Here is a 20,831-nt window from a genome sequence, read left to right as displayed (position 1 = left end):
GCAGACCTACTTCTTAGGGACTGGTTTACATTCAGTAAACTCTGAAGACACTATATTGTTAATTTACAGTGAGAAAAATACTTTGTGAGCAGCTACAGACAATACTGTAATCTCCATGTCCAGTCTGTACTCTCCTGGTAGACAGTCAGAACTTCATAGGTGGTCATAACCAGAGGATGCTTGGAAAGACTGGAGTCAGAGCAGCTATTCAATTCTGTCAGACTTATCCCTGTGATAAGAGTGGCCTTTTTCAGTCCCTTTGCTCATAGCCAGTGCTTAGATGGACATTCTCAAAAATATGCTTGCCAGACTTTTCTTCATAGAGCATCCCAGGCTGACCAGTTCATTATCTGTGCAGGACATGTTATAGTCAAACCTTGCTAATGTGAAACCTGTTTTATTTCTTTTGTCAGTTTAGTTTCTGTGATCTAAAACAGTAATTAGTCCTTTCAAAATAGATGTAATTCTCTTGTTCCACTCTTTATCATACTCATCTGTCAAAACTGCAACCCTAGTTAAAACCAGCTGTTGGCCAGCCTATCTGGTTCTGGCCCTCTCTTCTTTCCTGTCTCTGTTTTATTTGCAGGTACCATCCGGTTCCATGTCTGTAAGTACTTCAGCTGGTGACTGAAGTTTCTTCCACCAGCCCTGCCTTCTTCTGAGCTCCAAACTGGCATCCAGCTGTCTAGTTAATGGTTTAAGTTGGAAGACTTTAGGATCACAAACGTCCAGAATTGACAAGACTTTATTTTCTTCACCAAGCCTGTCAGTTCAATTTGTCTGTTCCATCCAAAAAAGCTAGTCATCTTAAGACTCCTCGCCTTTCTTCTGTCCCACATATAATCATCCAAATGTCCCAAAGGTGCCTGTTTCTCTTCTTCACCACCACCTTGGGGTCTGCATCACTAGTGTTTCTTGTTCTGCCTGGTACACTAACCTGACTAGTCTTTCTGCTTTCACTCTTCCCAACCCTTCCCAACCCTCTGTGTGCAAGAGCAGAGCAAGGTTTTTAAAATAAGTCACATGGCTTAGGTAATCTCCAATGTCCTGCTCTCTTGGCTAGTTGAACTCTTGTCTTCCAGGAATCTTGTCTTACGTGAGCCTCTGACTCTGGTCCTTTTCATTTCCAGTAACTGCAGGCCTAATTCTGTGTATCTTACTCCGTGACCATAGTTCCTATCATTCCAGCTCACTCTCTGTGGTGTCCCAGATCCAGTCATTTTTTGACCCCACTGGGACTTTCAAACCACTCCAGGCAGGCTGTCACCTCTGTGGCCCCACGAAAGTAGGCCACACTCTCCTGGTTCATCTCAGCCTGGGACCCTGACTGCTGCCCATCTCCCTGACACACTGAGATTAGCAGGTCACCTAATGCATCTCCCTCAACCCCTCATCCTCCATTCTCCTGGCTTTGATTACCTCTGTGTGCTGAGCCACCCAGAACCTCTCTCCTGAACTCCAGTGGCCTCTTACATTCAACAGCCTCATTGTCACCTCTGCTTTGATTTCTGATCTCTTAATATACTCCCTGACCTTCACCCTCCAACCTGCTCTTCCCAGTTTTTGCCATTTCAGTTCAATGATAACCCTTACGTGCCAGCATATCTTCTTGATTCTGTTTTCAGAATAAATACAGAACCTAACCACTTCTCACCCCCTTTCTGCTTCCATACTTAGGCACACTGTCACCTCCTGCTTGGATTATCTGAAGAGCTTCCTGCTCGGTCTCTTGCTCTTTTCATACTGTTCACAGCACAGCTGCCAGAGTATCCCTGTTAAAACCTAAGTTAGACCACGTCACTCTTCTGCTCAAAGCCGTTGAGGACTTGGCATCTCCCAGTTAAAAGCTGAGTGCTTACCATAGCAGCTGTGGCCAGCGTTCTCTAGCTCCTCTTCCTCAGACTGCATCATGTGGCCCTTGCCCACTGGCCTCCTCAGGCTGCTCCACACACCGTGGAATGGGGACTTGCTGCCTGGAAAGCACTTCCCTCTGCTATGCAGAAGGTCATATGTATAAGCAGAAAACTCAAATAAGCAAAAAAAAAAAAAGACCAGAAGACCACCTATCATCCCACCACACGGGGGAAAAGAAAAGCATAGTTAATCTAGCTCCTTCATGTGTGCATGCTGTGTGTACTTAGCAGGGCTTGCAGTGTATATACAGATGCTCCTAAGTTTCATCCCAATAAGCCCATCGTAAGTTGAAAATACTGTAAGTTGAAAATGCATTTGATGCATCTAAGCTACCTAGCTAGCCTAGCCTACCTTAAACATGCTCAGAACACTTACAGTAGCCTACAGTTGGACAGAATCTAGCAGAAAGCCTGTGTTTTATAAAGTATTGAAAATATCATGTGATTTATTGAATACTGTGCTGAAATTGAAAAACAGAATGGTTGTATGGGTATTCGAAGTACAGTTTCTATTGAATGTCTGTCACTCCATCGTTACATCCAAGTGTCCTAACTTGGGGACCATCTGTATATAATTCTCACTCATGTGCTCTCTCCTTTTAAAGCCATTTGTACTTTACATATGGACCATTTTGTTATCTTTTTTCATGTAACAATATATGCATTTTGATGTCAGTAAATTCTACAAAGCAGTTTTTAGGGATGAATAGGATATTGATTAGGTAGATAGATACACCATAATTTATGTAACCAGCCCAAACATTTCTGGAATGAGTCTCTTTATTGCTGAATCTTTGCATGTATCTTTAATCATTTCTTTTTTTTAAAGATGACCGGTAAGGGGATCTTAACCCTCAACTTGGTGTTGTGAGCACCACGCTCAGCCAGTGAGCTAACCAGCCATCCCTATATGGGATCCGAACCCGGGGCCTTGGTGTTAATCAACACCACACTCTCCCGAGTGAGCCACGGGCCGGCCCTTTAATCATTTCTAAAGAATTTTATTTTCTGGTTCAAGGGTTGTGATTTTTTAAGGTTTTTGATTCGTTTGCCCTTTGCTAAGGTGTATCCATTTTCCCTCCTAACAGTGGAACTTGTGAGTATCTTTACACCCTCACCCTTGCCATTTCTGGGTCATTGTATACATGGTACATGTTTTTTTAATGCTGAACTTTTTGCCACGTATTCTAATAAGCAGATTACTGCTTTACAAATTTCTCTTTAAGAAACAAAGCTCCATACTAAACTGTACACTTAAAAATGGTTAAGATGATGAATTTTATGTTATATGTATTTTACCACAATTATTAAAAAGTTCTGATAAATAAATTTATAGTTATATGACAAGTATGATAGTTTGTAAGTAATGTGAATGTAGGTAGTATTAAGATGGGTAGGAAAGAAATCTTACTGTTATTGCTATAGTCTTTATGCATTGCTGACTCTAAAAAGATTCTTTGTAATTTTCTTATGCAGGCCAAAACACTAAGAAAACTAATTCAACAAACATTCAGACAATTTGCCAACCTTAACAGAGAAGAAAGTATTCTGAAATTCTTTGAGATTCTGTCTCCAGTGTACAGATTTGATAAAGAATGCTTCAAGTGTGCTCTTGGCGTAAGTATGGAAGCATGGGAAATCGTGGACTAGTTTGAAATTTTTTTATTTTGCTCTTTCTTATCCATGTATATCTAAATTTCTGATTGGAAGAAAGCTAATTTGTCACATTTTTAAACAACATGAAAATATTATTTTATCATTTTCACAGTGGAGAAAATACAAAATATATCAATGTGAGAATAAAATTACTTTTTAAATATCACGCCTATGTTTATAATGAGGTTTTTTATTCCAGCCAGCCCTGCAATTTGTTGATTAACTGTTCTCCAAGGGTTGGTTGACCTCTTTGGATACTCTTCCCAAGGAAACCACCATCTCCAAGTACATTGGAGTCAGCATAGTGTCTCTCTGTCTAGGCTCAGTAGATCCTGGGTCAATGAAATTATAAATGTTTTATCTTATTTGGTTAGAAAGATTCATAGCAAGCCAAGCCAACTCCCTTTTGGTCTTTTAATATATCCACGGCTCTTTATCTAAACTATTTCTTTTTCTTTCCGGTGCCTCTGTCCTCACCTGTTTTACCTTCGAAAGTCAAGCTGGATTATTTCAGTGGAACTGGCAATCGGCCCAGAAGAAGGGATCAGTTACCTAACAGACAAGGGCTGTAATGTAAGTCTGCTTCTGTGATGTTTTGAGAATTTGACTTTAGACAAAGAGGAATCAAGTTAAGGAAATGGGATGTTCTTCTGGAAAAGACATCATTCTGCATTTAAATCTTTTCACTGCAGGGTGTTTGTTGCTAGGGTGGGTAGGTGTAAATAAGAGAAACTCCAGGCCACTGTTGAAATTCTTCAGAATTCTTTAGTTATGAGAGGAAGTGAATCATACAAATCATACATATTGTAGTGAGATCTGGATGGGGTTGTTACAGTTTATTTGGAGAAGTTTTAAATGTTATTTTTTATTCAATTCTCTGTATGGTTTGAGTGTACTTGTCATGGCATCATATCCTTTGAAACAGCCTGTTCAGGCTGTCCCCGGTGGGGGGGTGGGATATGTTATACATTCAGAACTCTCCTTACGGGATTTACGAAGAGTTTTTTTCCCCAGCCTTACTCACCTTACTGAGAAAAAAGTGCCATTAAGTAGAAGTCCACAGCTTGTCCTCTACTGCCACACCAGACCTTCCTTCTTCTGTTCTCAGCAGAAGTGCTAGCCTTTGCTTGTGTGTTCCCGTTTCTTTCTTGCAACAAGTGTGATTGAGCACCTGCTTGGTGCCAGGCACCTTCTAGAGATTCTAGATATAAAAAAGAAGAAAACACAAGTCCCTGCCTTTATGTAGCTTACACTCAAGTGTACAAAATAAATAAGGACTACATGAGAAGTAGAACTATGTAAGGGACCTTATGCTAAGAAGGTTATGCTCTCATTTTAGTGGGGAGTCAGGGAATGTAATTTTGAGGGGCTACTTCACAGGTCTCTCACCAGCACGTGTTCTTTTTTACTCATATAGTTTTGTAATTTAAACTTTTTACTTCATTAGTTAAGACATGTACCCATACACATAATTTTACATATAAGTACATAACATGTGATTAAACCATGTCATGTCATACCTCCTTTCTTCCGAGTGTGCTCTGTGGCTTCCATCCCTGCTCAGCTGGGCTCTGCTTCCACCATACTCTTCTTCTCAGCCTTCCCTGTTGCCCCCATGCTCACATGTAAATGGCCCAGTGATGATTATTCTGTGTTTTTCTCCATAGTCTTGTTCTCTTATTCAGAAATGGTGTCATCATCAGGCCTACTGGCCTACATCTTGGTCATCTCACTCCGAACCTGAATTCACTCTGGTCCACCCTGGCTGTGTCCCTTCTCTCTCTGGGAGCCAGGTGGAACCATATGGAGGACATTTGTTTTGCTTTCAGCTTTCTGCTCCAAGACAGTGACATAATAAATATTCCTTGACAAGTATCTTTATGAACTACTGTTTTTTCTCCTTGAGGAATAGATTCCCAGGGATAGAACTGTAAGATCCATTCAAATAGTTTTAATTTTAAAACAAGCTGCCAGATTGCTTTTCAGAAAGGCTAAGAAACTTCATATTGTCACCAGCAGAATATGAGAGTACTAATTTCTCACTCATTTGATGGCAGTAGTTCTAATAGCTTTTTTAACTTTTCCATTTTAGTAGGTATAAAACGATTCTTATTATTCTTTTTGTTCAGTTTGATGTAAAGCAAGCATCTAGTGGATTTAAACATATTTTCATGTCCTGGATGTTTCTCTTCCCACTTCTGTGAATTAATTGCTTATGTCATATACTTTGCCTATTTTACCAACACAGTTGTCTTTTTCTTCTCAATTTGTACATCTCTTTACACATTAAGGAAGTCAGTGTGTTTTCCTATATCTTTGTTAAAATTTTTTTTCCAAATCTCGTGTTGGCTGTTGACTTTAAACAGATCAACCTCAGAACCCCTTGAGACCCCTCCTGCCCCTTTCTAGTCACCAGTCCTGCACCCTAAGAGTGACCGCTATGTGACTTTTGGCATCGTTGATTAGCTTTTCAGTAAATGCTGCTGGGTTAACTGTATGTTCAGAGGAAAACTGAATGAATTTTGACCCCTGTGTTACATACCATGACGAAAATCAATTCCAGATGGAATATAGATCTACATATGAAAGGTAAAAATGACAAAAGTTTTAGAAGAAAACATAGGAAAATATCTTTATAACTTTAGGGTAGGCAGAGATTCCTTAAATAGGACATAAAAAGTGCTGCTCTAAAAAAGGAAATTCTGATGAATTGAACTACATTGAAATCAGTAACTTCTTTTCATTGAAAGATAGGAGAAAAGCAAGCCAGGTATTTGCAATAAATATATTTGACATAGACTCTTAATCCAGGATAAAGAATGACTACAAGTCCTTAAGAAAAGGACAGACAGCCCATCAGAGGAAATCCAAATGGTGAATAAGTAAACGAAAAGGTGTTCAGCCTTATAGTCATCAGAAAAATGCAGAGTGATACTGTTACACATGGCTAAAAGGAAAAAGTCATCTAGTGCCAAGTGTTAGCAAGAATGTGGAGCAACTGGAACTTTCATACTGAGCTGCTGAGAATATAAACTGGTGCAACCTCTTCAGAAAATGATGACATTATCCATCTTTTATTATCTATTTTTTTGTTAAAATTCTAAAATTAGGTCTGTAGTCTTATATTTTCTCACAGATTTTTCTTTGCCTTTCTGCATGTATGTGTTTAATTCATCTGGGATTTTGTACATGGCACGAGATGGGGATCCAATCTCTTTGTTCAGAAAAGATGATGAGAGGTGGGGTGTAGTGTGGTCAAGAGGTCACAGGCTCTGGAGTACATGGCCAAGGTTACCACCATCTTGAGCCACTTACATACTTGCTTCGTGACTTTGGGTCCATTCCTTCACAGTCTATGCTTGTGTTTTCTCATCAGAATGATAGTAATAATTGCAATTAGGGTTTGTAAGAGAATTAAATACATTAATAAATTTGAAGTATTTAGATTATAGCCTAGTACAAAGTAAGCACTTAGAAAATATTAGTTATTATAGTCATTATGTAGTTGCTATTGTTGTCCATATTCTAGGTGAGTAGCAAATTGTGTCAGTGCAGTTTATTAAATAATTTAATCTTTTACGTCTGAATTGAACCACCACTTCCCTAATCTACTTCTGGTTCCTCTGTTCTTTTCCACGGATCCAGGTGTCTCTTTTGATACCATACTGATTTGGTTGCTGTAGTTTGATGCTATGTCCCAATATCTTCTTTTCTTCTATACCTTGTATATCCTTCTTCTTTTGTACCCTTTCCTGGCTGTTTCTGATTATTTTCTTTTTCAAAACCAAATTTATGAAATTAAAAGAAAATTCTGTTGGGATTCCAGCTTGTATGTTAATTTCGTGAGATTTTTTTGAAAGTAAACATTTTTGGATCTTTTTGGATCTTTTGTTATCTGAGAATATGGTATATTTATTTGTTCAGGACTTCTTTTACATCCTTCAGTAAGATTTCAGTGAGTGGATTTTTGGGGGTGGGGAGGGCATGTAAAATTCATACTGTGAGTATAAAAGAATATATTTGAGTATTGCATATCATATGAGGGTACTTCAAAAAGTTCATGGAAAGACTAGTATTATCTTTTAATTCTATTTTTCCATGAACTTTTTGAAGTGTCCTCATATGGTTAGCAACCTTATTATTTATGTAATAGGTATTTTTAAATTAGCATCAGCAAAATAAGAATTATTTTAACTTTTTTCCCCATAACCTATACAATTTTGTCTTCTTATATTCACAAGAATCTCAAAGATCATGTTTAATAACAGTGTGGTGGAGGCTTCTATTTTGTTTTACAATTTATCAATTAAAAGTATATTATTTAGGTAATTTTTGTTGAGTTTTAACAACATGTCTTTAATGTTTTAAAATTATGCCCTTTTGATCTTTTGCTTAGAATTTTTATTATGAATAGCTCCTAAATTTAATCAGAGGCCTTTTTAACCTGTACTGATATGATCCTGTTTTTATCTCCTTTAATTTGTTATTATAGTGGACTATATGAATAGATGTGCTGATACTGAGCCATTAAATAACTCCTTGTTATATTACTCTTTTGAAATATTGATTTATTATATTTGTTAATTGGAAGAATTTTTACAACTGTTTGTAAGTAAGATTAATCTAGGCTTTTCTTTTTTTATGTTAACTTTATAAGGATCTGGTATTAAAGCTACATTAATTTCATCAGGTGAATTAGTGGTCTTTCCATGATTTTTAATGGCCTGAAATATTTTAAGTCAAATTGGAATTGCATGTTCTTTGAAGGTTAGATAGAAGTGATCTATGTAACCACATGGCATCTTTTTCAATAATATGTGTTTAACTATCTTTATAATATTTTCAGTAGTAATAGATCTATTCATATTTTCCACTTCTTGTGTCAATTTTGGCAATTTATATTTTGTTAGCATACTATCTGCTTTAGTTCTCTTAACATTTTTCCAGTAACTTTATTTCTATATCCTGTCCCATTCCTAAGTTTGTATCTTTTGAATCAGCTCTTTTTTCAAAGTTACAAAGGGTCTATTTGTTCTAGTTGTCTTTTGAGGGACAAGCATAGGGATTTATTACAGCATTTCTATTCATTTTTATTAATGTTAGTATTTTCTTTGTTAATCCCTTTTCATAGTGTCTTGGCTATGTTTGTTTTTTCATTATGCCATTCGCTTAAAGCACTTTTTAAAATTTTATTTTGGTTTAATTTGAAAGCCATTTACTTCTTGTACAACTTTTAACATGTCTTACCATTTTAGGTATGTTGCTTTCTCCTTTTTATTGTATTTCTGTTTAGTTTAAAATTTCATTTTTATTTCTCTTTCATTATAGCATTATTTAGGAGAATGTTACTTAATTTTCAAGTAGTTCTAGGGGTTTTTGTCTTATTTTTATTATTCTTATAAGCATATTATATACCAATTTCAATTGGCTTGTGAGCAGATAATATGAGTTTTTAAATGTTAACTATTTTGAATTTGTTAAGGTCTTCTTTGTGGCCAAAAGTGTAGTTGATTTTTGTGAGGTTTTCACGAAAAAAATATTTTGTATTTAAGATTATAAGAATCTCTATGCCTATAACAGTTGTTAGTTGTATAAAGTAGAAGAAAAGTAGGATAGGAACAATCAGGATGGAGTCTCCAATAGTTCCCATAATATCTGCCCTTCTCCTCGATTTCTGGCTGCCCCACCATACTGCTGCCTCGTGCCCCTGTGTTCTGCCTTCTGCAGGTGAACTTCATGTTCCTGGAGAAGACAAGCCCCTCTACTTGTGTGATGGCTACTGCCCTATCTTACCCGCTCATGGTAGTTCTGCAGCTCTACACTTTCCTTCCTGCATCAGCAGACATTTCTAATATCCTGGGTAATTCATGTCAACCTAGAAAAGTATAATTTCTCCCATCCTAGAAGTATCCTCTCTTAACCCTGCATTCCTATCCCTTTCCCTTCCAGGTGCCTCATGTCTCTCTTTCCTTTATTACTTGAGCTTCTTGACAGGCTGTCTAATTGCACTGTGCATGATTCTTCCTATACTCTCCTCAACTTCCTCCAGCCGGGCTTGGCCTGCCTGCCACCATCACACCACCAGCCCACCCAGTGCCTTGTCAGAGTAGCAATACCCTTGTGTGACTAAGCCACTGGGTGCTTCTGAGTCCTTATCAACTTCATCTCTATAGCCTGTCCAATAGAGCAGTATGATGCAAGCCTTGTAGGTAATTTTAAATTTTCTAGTAACCACGTTTAAGAAGGTAGAAAGACAAGTGAAATTAATTTTTATAGTGTATTTTGTTTAACCAGGTATATCCAAAATATGACTATTTCAACATGTAATTGATGTAAAAATTATTGAGATTTTATCTTCTTTTTATCATTCCAAGTCTTTGAAATCTGGCATGCGTTTTATACTTGCAGCATATCTCAGTTTGGACAAAACGTGTACCACAAGGTGCTCAATAACACATGTGGCATCCCACTACCATACTGGACAGTGCAGCTCTAGATTCTCCTCTTCATGTTTCCTTTCCCTCTCTATTTGCCTGGATAATGACTGCTCATGCACCTTATCTTAAGTGTTACTATAGTCAGTTTGCATACATACAAGGGTACTTTAAAAAGTTCTTGGAAAAACAGAATTAAAAGATAATAGGAGTCTTTCCATGAACTTTTTGAAGTACCCTTGTATTTTGTGTAGCTGTTTTGTTCTAGGCAGTTGGCTGGGTCCTAAATATAACGTACATGGTCTTGACTTCATGTTACCAAGTCTTACTCTCTTTTTCTCAGTGAAACTTTTTCTGTGGCCTTATTTCATGTCCCCTCCTTCCCAATAAATTAGATTTTTTACAGACATTCTATATTACTTTGTCATAGTCCTGTCACAGTCGTAACTGAGTGTTACTTGTGTGATTACTTGTGTGATTACTTGTTTAATGTCTGAATTTATGTGGTCCTTGTCCACTGCTGTGTCCTGACACTTGCAACAGAACCCAGCACCTAACAAGTTCTCAAAGTTTATTCACACACTCGTATTGTCACCCTCAAGGGGCATTCATTCTGGTGTGATATAGAATGTAAGAAAGAAGGTAAGCAATGGAAATAATCTGATTTTGATAAAGGGCTACAGTAGGGTGATGTGAGAGAGAGTATCTTCTGGGTGTCCGATTTAGAGTAAGTGGGTAGTGTTGGCTCTTTTCAATCCTATCTTCCTTATAACAGATATTTTTAAATATCCTTTTACTATCCTTAAAATAACAGAGTATGTTATCCACCTACACATATAATTTGAAAAAATCTCTTTCAATATCTAAATGCTCAGCACAGTATATTGGAGAGCATTACAATCAGATGCATGTACTTAGTAATGACTTTCAATGTGAGAGGACAACCAGAAGTCATTTCATGCAAGTAGTGTAGGAAAGTGAAAGGGAAAGAAAGTTATGTGTCCGACTTTGTCGGGGGATAATATCAGAGTGAGGTAGAAAAACAATAGGATTTTTTAAAAAAGGAATAAAAACTAATTTCCATATGTAATTTTCTGAACCTAAATTATTGTGCTTTGGAAATTTTTTTAAGATTGTGAGATAGCAGTAATTGAAACTAACTGAGATACTCCTCATTTCATGTGTTGCCACCAACTAATAATACTTGTATTTGACTCTTAGTCTATTAGAAGAAGCCTCAGATATCCTGTTACATATGTGCATAGAGTAGCTACAAGTGCAAACTGACACTGGTACCTTGTGTCAGTGACCAGAATACCACAGCATGTCTTGCCCTTAGTGACGTCATTTTTCAGCATGGTGAGCAACTCTTAGTAAAGTTCCAAAGACAGCACAGTATATCGTTCTCTTGCATTACATGTAAGTGGCATTCCTGGAAAATTCAGTGCAGAGCATACTTTGTGTTTTTAAGGGACTTTGATTCTAGAATCAGATTTTTCACCAACATCCATACCGGGACATTCGAAAGCTATTTGGGACACAGGACAATTTTTCATAGTGAGGGAATTCCCCACACGTTATATGGCATCTAGCAGCTTTGGTCCTCTTTCATATCCCTCATCCTTTGGTCAACTAAAAACAACCTACCCCCGGAATGGTTCTACCCCAGTGAGACCTACAGCACATCTCATGTACATGAGATCATGGTAGGAGGTTAGGTGAGAGAAGCAGGTAAGGCTCAGAACATGGAGCATGTTTGATCATGTAAATCATGTAGGGTACGGGCTTGCATTGTACCTTTTTAAGTAAGGCAATAATATGATCTGATTTACATTTTTAAAGTATCTCCTTGACTTCCAGGTAAGGGCAGTATATTGTTGGGGACAAGTATGGATGAAGGGAAACCAGTTAGGAAACAATTGTAGGATTCTAAGCACAATATGATAATGTTGGCGTGGACCAGAGTGATAGCTGGGAAGGTGGAAAGAAAACACATGGAGTCCAGATGTGTTTGGAGCTGGGGTTGCCAGGAATTGCTGAGAGAGGTTGGATATGGAGGCAAGGGAGAGAGAGGAATTAGTGATAATGTCTTCCTTCATTTCGGCTCAGGAATCTGATCAAATATGATGCTTTTTACTGAAGTGGGGAAACCTGGAGGAGGAACATATTTTGAAGGAGTACCCTTTTGATTGTGTTAGTTTGTAATCTCTCCCAGACATCCATGCGGAGATGTCATATAGGGAATTGGGTAAGTTTCAGGGAGATGTCAGAGCTGGAGATGGTTTTTAATGCCATAAGACTAGATGGTATTCACCATGCCATGGCACAACTAGGTGGATGAACAGGGCCCACCCAGCAGAGACCTATAGAACTTTCACTTTTATAGATTGAGTAGGGGAGAAGCCAATAAAAGGAACCATGAAAGAAGGACCAGTGAGGTCGGAGGAAACCCCAAGAGGGCCGCATGTCCCAGCAGCCAAGAGAGGAAAGTGTGCAGTGGAGGCCTAGGAGAACAGATGGCTGCCCCTGGCCTCCCTGGGGAAGTCAGGAGGCCCATGGAACACAGGCATCCCTGAAAACAAAGTGGGAAAATGCTTCGCTGGGAAGGGCATCTAAGCATGAGTCTCTCTGAACGACAGCTCAAGCTCAGTGCTAGTGGCATCATCTGTCCTCTTTGGGGTGGGGAGGGGCTGATACCTTGTGATGGTTTTAAAGAAATATGTAGGAATCGTCACATGCAGAGTGATCACGATCATGAAATGCTAGAAGGATAAAAGACGTGTATACTTTTTTCTTCTTAAGAAAAAGAGTTTATTGTATTGTAACAATGACCAAAATCTCTCTTGGCACATCCTAAGAGTTCAGTCTGTGGAAGGGGTCCTTTAGATACATACTATCTCCCTAGTTCCATTGTACTGTAGAAGAGAACTTCACTAAGTTTCAGAAACTTATTCTAGCCCAGGATGATTGAGAGTGAGCCCAGACCCCTCTTTCTATGGGAATGGGCATGCACTCCAACAAGAATTCCATAAGGATCCTCCCAGGCTGGCAAGTGAGTCAAGCCAAGGATTCCTTCTACTTCCTTCCTCTATCTTCTGTTTTCTCTCTGTGTCGTGACTATACTTTCACCCATCCAACTGTATGGGTCTCCTCAGGACATCACAAAGAACAGACACGTCCGTAAACTTGAAGTGCAGGAGACGGTTATGTGACTGCTCCACTGGGTGCTACCTCGAGAATCTGTTTTTCCCCCCCCACACCTTCAGACTTAGGGAAGATATATTCAAGAGAATGGGATGGGGGTTGGGACCATCAAAATTTCACAAAACAGTTTGAATCAGTGAAGTCTTTTATCCGTGGTCTAAACATCTCACCTTTCCTTTCCAAAGCCCACACATCTGGCCGACTTCAATCAAGTGCAGACCATTCAGTATTCAAACAGCGAAGACAAGGACAGAAAAGGAATGCTACAACTAAAGATAGCAGGGGCACCTGAGGTAAGAAACATTTACATTCCTCATTAAGGGAAAACTCAAACATAGTGGTATTTTAAAAATAATGATTTTCTTTTTAGGATAAGGATGAAGTTTTCATGGAACATTAGAGTCACAACTTTTCCTATATAGTAAGAATTACATTACAGATAATAATGATTAAATGTCTTCAGGAATAGGATAGGAGACAGATTTAAAAATCAGTCAGGAGAATCACTGTGAAGGTGGTTAAGGATTATCGTGAACTACTGAGGAAATCAACCTCTTAGGATTATATGTATATATTCTGTGAACTATGTTATTTCTCAGAGTGTGTTATATGTGACATTTTCTGGGTTTTAATAATTACGATAATAGCAGCAGCAGTAGCTTATACTTACTGGGCACATGCCATCCACTGCTCTTTACACAGAAGCCAAGAGAAGCATATGTCATTCTTAAAACCAAGCAAGGTAGGTACTTTGATATACTTTGGTTAACCTCATTCTGTAGATGAGGAAACTGAGGCAGAAGAGCTTGGCCATGGTCATAGTGATTGGTAGAGATGAAGTTCATACCCAGACTATCTGGACCCTTAGCTGCTTTCTTAGTCAACATGCAATAGTGCACTGAAAACAAGAAGTGGCACGGGGGTGACCACGCAGCAAACACTACGTAATATGATCCTCTCTGAAAGATGGACAGAGTATACTCACACGGGAAAGCATCTAAACAGTCCGGTGGCACACACAGTGCTACGTGTGTGAAGTGCATTGTTTGGAACTCATCTGTTCGCATCCAGCACACCAGAATTTGATCTGTTGCAGCCACTTCTCCAGGTGGGTTTATTTGCAGTGCTCCTCATGGTAGGCAAGTGCTTCATCACTGTTTGGACCTGTGAATCTGTGAGTTTGCTGACATCTGAGGCTCTAGGAAGTCTATTGATTGTCAGGATTAGACAAGTACTACCATATACATATTGAGAACTTGTTGCACATTGAAGTTTCCTGCAAATATCTCAGTAATGATGTTGTACCTTCACTTTCAAACTGCCTTCCTTTCATTTTGTCATCCCCCAAATAACATTTAGGATAATGCAGTAATGAGAAAAATTGTTCATTTAGAAGGAGATTAGAATATATACATGAATTAGGACATACCTGTATTTGAAAATAAAATACAGCTTTTATTCTCTCCTGGATAAATTAAAGATGGTCTTTGGAAAGTTTATCAAAACTGAATATAATACTGAAAAGAGAGTGATTTCTAAGCCTTTGGGCATAGCATGCTATATATGCTAAAAATAATGAAATTTTAGTAATTTTCTTTGTATTAGAAAAATTATAATAGGTGGTTGATAAAAATTTACTTCGTGTTAATCTAGTTTCTAAAACAAGTCATACTTAAACTTACTGATTATCTAAATTATTATGTTTATTAGGGTATGCCAGAGGGGCCAGACGGTCTGAAGGAAAATATTTTTTTTACCTCCTTTTGTTTTAGAAAGTGAACCTCAGTTTAAGTGATTTTTCTGGTTTCATCTGGGTTTGCCTTCTGTCACATATTCTAGGAATAATGTCCATAAATATCAAACTTCTATTTTTACTCAAATCTATAACAAATCTTGTTTCATTCCCACTCTTCTCTGTTTTCAAGTGTTTGTAGAGGTCTGATGTCATAGAGCAGCTGTCCCTTTGCTTACTGGGAAAACAATAGCGTCTTTTTCTTGATCTTTCCCATTTAGCCTCTGACAGTGACGGCACCATCACTAACCATTGCGGAGAATATGGCTGACCTGATCGATGGATACTGCCGCCTGGTGAATGGGGCCACACAGTCTTTTATCATCAGGCCTCAGAAAGGTGAGGTCCTATTTCTGTTTGAGCATTCCCAGTTGCGTTCCTACTGAATTGTTAGATGAGATGACCCCCAAGAGCCTGTTATCCTTTTAGGTAATTCTGTAAACGTGAAGACCATGTAAATAATTCAGCCCAGTATAATCTAAATTTGTTGGTTTTTTGTTGTTTTTCTAGGGATAGTGATCCAGTTCAGATTTTCCACAGCCCAAGAGCTGGGTTTCAATACAGAGAAAACATTGTCTGTATTTACAATACTCTGTTTTGAGCTACCTACTTGGAGTATTTACTGAATTACCATTACATTAGTATTTTTAGATAAACTTTAGGGATTATATTCTGGGTTTAAAAAAAAAAGTGTCTCTTGTAACTCACATTAATAAAGTCCCTTTTCTTTTATTTCCTATATATCATAAAAGCTTAGAGCAGGTAAAGAACAAAATAAATCCTAAGTCATTATGTAAAATCAAATATTAGAATGAATAAATATCCTAGAAACAAGGCTGTATCACTTCAGAAATGATGTGAAGTTTTTGCAAACATATAACAAGAGATGTTTCAGAGGATTTGGATTTCTGAAATAATCAAATGAAAATATTCCCAGCAAGATAATAGCATAGTGTAAAGTAAGAAAAAACTGGGTTTTGGTGTGAGTCCCCTGTGCTACCCTCTATAATTACTTAACTTTTCTGTGCCTTAGTTTCTTCATCTATAAAACATGAAGAGCGGTATCTGTCTTTTACAGTATTGTTAGAATAAAGGACTTCATATATGTAAAAGGCTTGGAACTGTGCCTGATACAGTTTTCAAAAATACTGTATTAATTTTGATTATGAGGTTCTTCATCTGTGAAAGAAGAATGATACCTGCTCTGTAGGGTGTTAGGTGGGTCCCAAATAGTAACCAAAAAGCAGCACACACTATGGTAGTTGGGCACTGCCTGGGTTTTATCCTTATTGCTGAGACCACCCCTTTTCAGCACTCACCTGTGTGACTAGGATGACTGTAAAGAATCCTGAAGCACCGACTATGTGTCCAAGTGAACAGAATTCGGTTAAATAGTGAAGAGGATGGATCGGGGCCCAAGTGAAGTGCATGGCAAAGTGCTGGACTCCTGGCGTGGGAACGCAGAGGACCCAGCCTGCCTGACAGGGAAGTGCTCTGCTCACAGACCGTTTGAGGGAGGGGTGGAGAGTGAGTGAGTGAGTGAGTGAGTGAGTGAGTGAGTGAGTGAGTGTGTGTGTGTGTGTGTGTGTGTGTAACAGAGGAGTCATTGGACCCTTTAAAGGGTGGTGATGATGATGTGCTCACGAAACAGTAGTTGAAGCCATAGCCAAAAGCCCACTAAGTAAACATAAGTCTGTATGATTTCAGGGCATGACTAACATAGCAAAAGTGTTTTTCCCATGATGCTCACACCAGTAAAGCCTATTCATAGATTTTTTTCTAAAATATATATTCTTGAAGTTTTCCTTGTATGAAATATACTAATGAAGTTGCTTTTAGAAATATCTAAAACTGCTCTCAGTTAAAGACTTTGCAGCCATAAGCTCTTGACTTTTCACTTTGTGCCTTTTTTATGTTTTATTTTTTTAGACTTCAAAGAGAGGAAGAAACGTTGCTTGCCTCCCTGTCATTTTATTCCTGCTTTAACAGTTTTTTTTAAAAAATTCAATTTTATTTATATTTATTTCTGTGGGGTACAGTGTGTTGCAATACATGCACATACTGCACAGTGATTCCCTTAGGGTGAGAATATAGATTTGTCTTCATTAGAGATTTCACCCGTAATCTCTCCTCCTACCCCAGCCCTCCCAGCCTCTGGTAAGCATTATTCTTCTCTCTACTTTTTTTTTTTTTTAAACGTACAAAGATTAACATCCTTATTGCAAAAAGAACTCTTAAAAATGAATTAGAAAAATCTAAACAGAAATTTGGTGAAGGACATGAGCAGATAAGTCACACACCCCAAGGAAACAAACAGGGGCCGTGGGCCTTACCCCATCCCCACTGCACATCAAGGCCAGCAACGGAGCCAGCTCAATGCTTGGGGGTCACTTTGTGCTTTAAACAGGGGTATTTACCTTACAAACATTATTTAAATGTCTTGGGAAGATTTTTTCACAGAAAGATAGTACTTTGGGAAAAATGTTAAATTTAACAGGTTGCGTATCTCCTTTTTAGTAAATAATTTCCTAAATTTTATCCTAATTTACCAAAATGTCTTTTATCAATATGTTAAATACTCATTAAAAAATAACTTTCAGACATTAAGAATTAAATGAGCCATTTCACACTTAAAGCTTCGACATCTTCCTGTGTTGATTTCACTATTAATTAGCATTTTTTTGCTCCTCTAGAGAGAAACATTTTGATATCAAAATGTGAAATGAGATGCTTTAGGCTCTTCATTCTTGTGAAAAGAGCATATCATAAAAAGCTAGGTAGAGCATTGGTTGTTACTGACTTTATATTGTCTTTATAGAATGAATTATTAAGCTTGATAATTTACTTATTCTGAATCATAGCATATTTATGTATTATCTGACTTTTATCATAGGTATCTAAGGTGAAGATATATTGCCTAGTTGAAGATTGATTGTAGTCAGAAATACATGTGGACAAGGCACATGAAGGTTTTTAAACTGAGATTTTAAAAAATTTTCAGATAAATGTAAAACATGTTTCTACAACTCTAATATATTGTTTTCCTGGTAACATACTTTAAATACATCATAGAAGCGTACTTCAAAAATTTCATGGAAAAATTCATGCTGTCTTTTAATTCTACTTTTTCACAAACTTTTTGAAGTATCCTCATATGTGTACCTCACCCGTCTTCTCTAGACTATAAACTATTTAATGATGGGCAACATATACATGTGTATATGTGTAATAGAGCATAACAGTAATAAATGATCAATAAGTTCCGTGTGTGTGCCCTGGATATATTAGTTCTTTGATCCACCACAGTTACTTTGGATTTATAAAGTGCTTTCAAAGGTGATATTTACTAGGGGGGAAACATAGTAAGAGTCATAAGCCAAACAAATGTCCTAGACCAAGTTGCACCAGAGTTGGTGCATGACCTCGGCCCTTACTGTAGAGTATTACCTAACCCATCCCTTACCTGCAAGGAAGTTCAGAATCAATTTTGCAATTTTAGTAAAATTCTTCAGTAAAATTCTCCTCAGAGGAAAGTATTACACAATTTAATATAGACTTTTAGCCTCCTTCTCTTGGCGGGATAGGGCTCTTTCTTGAGTAGGTTTTGTATGTATATAGAATGATAGTAAATACTGAACATTGTGGGGGAGGCATGAACATTTTCAAGTGTGACATAAAACCCAGAAGATATAAGAGTAAAATTGGTAGATTTTATTACATAATTAAAACACTTTTAGCAAAAGATAAACATTTTTAAAGCTATGACACAGGGTAAAATATTTATGACATATGCATAAGGAATTAGAACCTCTTATTTTTCAAGTGTTCTTCCAGCTTATTAAGTAAAATACAGTCCAGTAGAAAAAATGAGCACCTCATAGAAGAATGAACATATAAATGTTCAATAAACATATGAACACAAACAGTGATAGATCATTTTATATTTACTAGATTGGTTAAAAAAAACTGATAGCAACCATTCTTGGCAAGGCTGCTGGAAAATGCAGTCTCATGCTGGATGTTCACTATTACATTGTTTATAGTAGCAAAAAAATTAAAACCAGAATAAAAATTAATAAATAAATGAGGGAGCATGCATACTTGATACAATACTATGTTAAAAACAATGAAATAATTTTATTTTTGTGTTAAGACCTACATGGAAATGTGTGTATATGAAAAAAGTTCATGGAGACATTTCTATTATCTTTTCATTCTATTTCTTCATGAACTTTTTGAAGTACCCTCATATATCCAAATATGTAGGTGTTTATAAGCATTTAAAAAGTCTGTAAAGTTAATTGACAAACTGAGGACAATGTGAATCCTTCTAAGGAAAATGGAACTGTATTTGAAGCAGGGGAGGGAGCCTTCATTCAGCTTTATCACTTTTCTCCGTGTTATATACCTTTATGATTTAGTTTTGTTGCAATGAGTCTGTATTAATTGTATAATTAAGAACCAATAGCAAAAAACCTTTATTCAAAAATTAAAATTAAAAGTCTTAGTTCTAAAAATCAAACAAAATGAAAATGTAGGGTAATGCAAAGATACCTCCTTATTCTTTTTGTTTTTTCCCCACGAGAGGGTCTTCTCATAAGGGCCGGAAAACCTGCTAGACAAAAGGAGCTGTAACACTCATCCTTATTCTTAAAAGAATTTATTCAGAATAACATACCGTGTGAATGATATGAGAAACCATATGTTATTCATTTAACAAAGTGATAAATTAAAGGAACGTTAAAAATTAACTCCCCAAATTGGGCATTTTAGTTAGTGACTACTTATTTTTCTTGTCATGCTGCTTCTGATGATGTCTATGCCATTTTTCTCAATATTCTGTTACTTTCTTACTTTATTAAAATTGACTCTCTTAAAACCTTCAGTTGTTTATCTCCTTATTTACAGCCTCCTTTCTACCCATGCCCAGCTACTTAGGAAGTCTATATTAACCAAAAATTTAATAATTGATTTTTTTTTCTCTCAGAGGAAGTAGAAATTTCAACAAAGAGTACAAACAGACATCACACTAATGTGTCATTCAGTAGGCCATATTATTAACTGAGAAGTGTTGGGTGTGAGTAACGTGGTGGTGGTGGTACTACTGTTCAGTTATTCTAAATGTGGTCTTCATGGTGTGACGTGGTTATTTTGCTTGAAATTGGGATGTCCAGAGGGTGAACAAGTGATGAAATTTGGATTGAGTTCTATGATACATTGGGTATTGTGCAGTGGTTTGTATATATGCTGTGTTGTTTAAGCCTCACACCTATCCCTGCAAGTTAGGTAGTTTTATCTATTTCATAGGTGAGTAAAGAGTTTTTCAGAAAGTAATTCGCTTGGAGTCCCAGGCTAATTTATTTCTTCATTTACCAACCAGTGCTCTGAGCGCCACCTGAGTGGTAAGTGCTCTGCTAGGTGTTAAGGTATCTTTGGGCAAGTTAAGTCTTACTTTAATGTTGGGTAGGTTAAGTGTCTGCACAGAAGTATGATATGTGGCAAGTGCTCTGTTGATGTAGCAGAAACACAGAAGAGGACCAGCCAAAGCAAACTGGGGCATTCCAGGAAGGGTTCCCTACGGAAGATAGTGCTTGAATTGAGCTTTTAAAGATCGAGAAATAATGTTCCCGCCAGAAGGAAGAACACCTTTCAAGGCATGTACGGCGTGTTCAGAGAGTGGAATAGTATAGGATCAGTGAACAGTAGAAAGTGAGACTGGTCAGGTGGCCTGTCAAGTTGGCCAGGCCAGATGCCTCGTGCATTCAACATGTGATTGTTGAACACCTACCATTTTCCAGGCACAATTCTAGGATAGGGAGTATAGCAGTGAAC

General features: G+C 37.4%; 1 protein-coding gene across 17 annotated transcripts in view; it reads left to right on the top strand.

The window, feature by feature from the left end:
* Nucleotides 1-20,831, top strand: part of PTK2 (protein tyrosine kinase 2) — a 299,259-nt gene that overhangs the window by 159,593 nt on the left and 118,835 nt on the right. For 16 of the 17 annotated variants that reach the window (XM_063079415.1, XM_063079414.1, XM_063079413.1 and 13 more), the window contains 4 exons: nucleotides 3,390-3,530; nucleotides 4,065-4,142; nucleotides 13,393-13,500; nucleotides 15,221-15,338. In XM_063079415.1, the coding sequence (XP_062935485.1) occupies nucleotides 3,390-3,530; nucleotides 4,065-4,142; nucleotides 13,393-13,500; nucleotides 15,221-15,338 (445 nt within the window). Of the gene's footprint in view, nucleotides 1-3,389; nucleotides 3,531-4,064; nucleotides 4,143-13,392; nucleotides 13,501-15,220; nucleotides 15,344-20,831 lie in introns of all 17 variants that reach the window. The other variant, XM_063079405.1, reaches the window with a different exon arrangement.

Source organism: Cynocephalus volans, chromosome 15 (genome assembly GCF_027409185.1).
Source record: "Cynocephalus volans isolate mCynVol1 chromosome 15, mCynVol1.pri, whole genome shotgun sequence".
Classification (NCBI taxonomy): Eukaryota; Metazoa; Chordata; class Mammalia; order Dermoptera; family Cynocephalidae; genus Cynocephalus; species Cynocephalus volans.
This window is presented reverse-complemented; position numbering and strand designations above follow the sequence as displayed.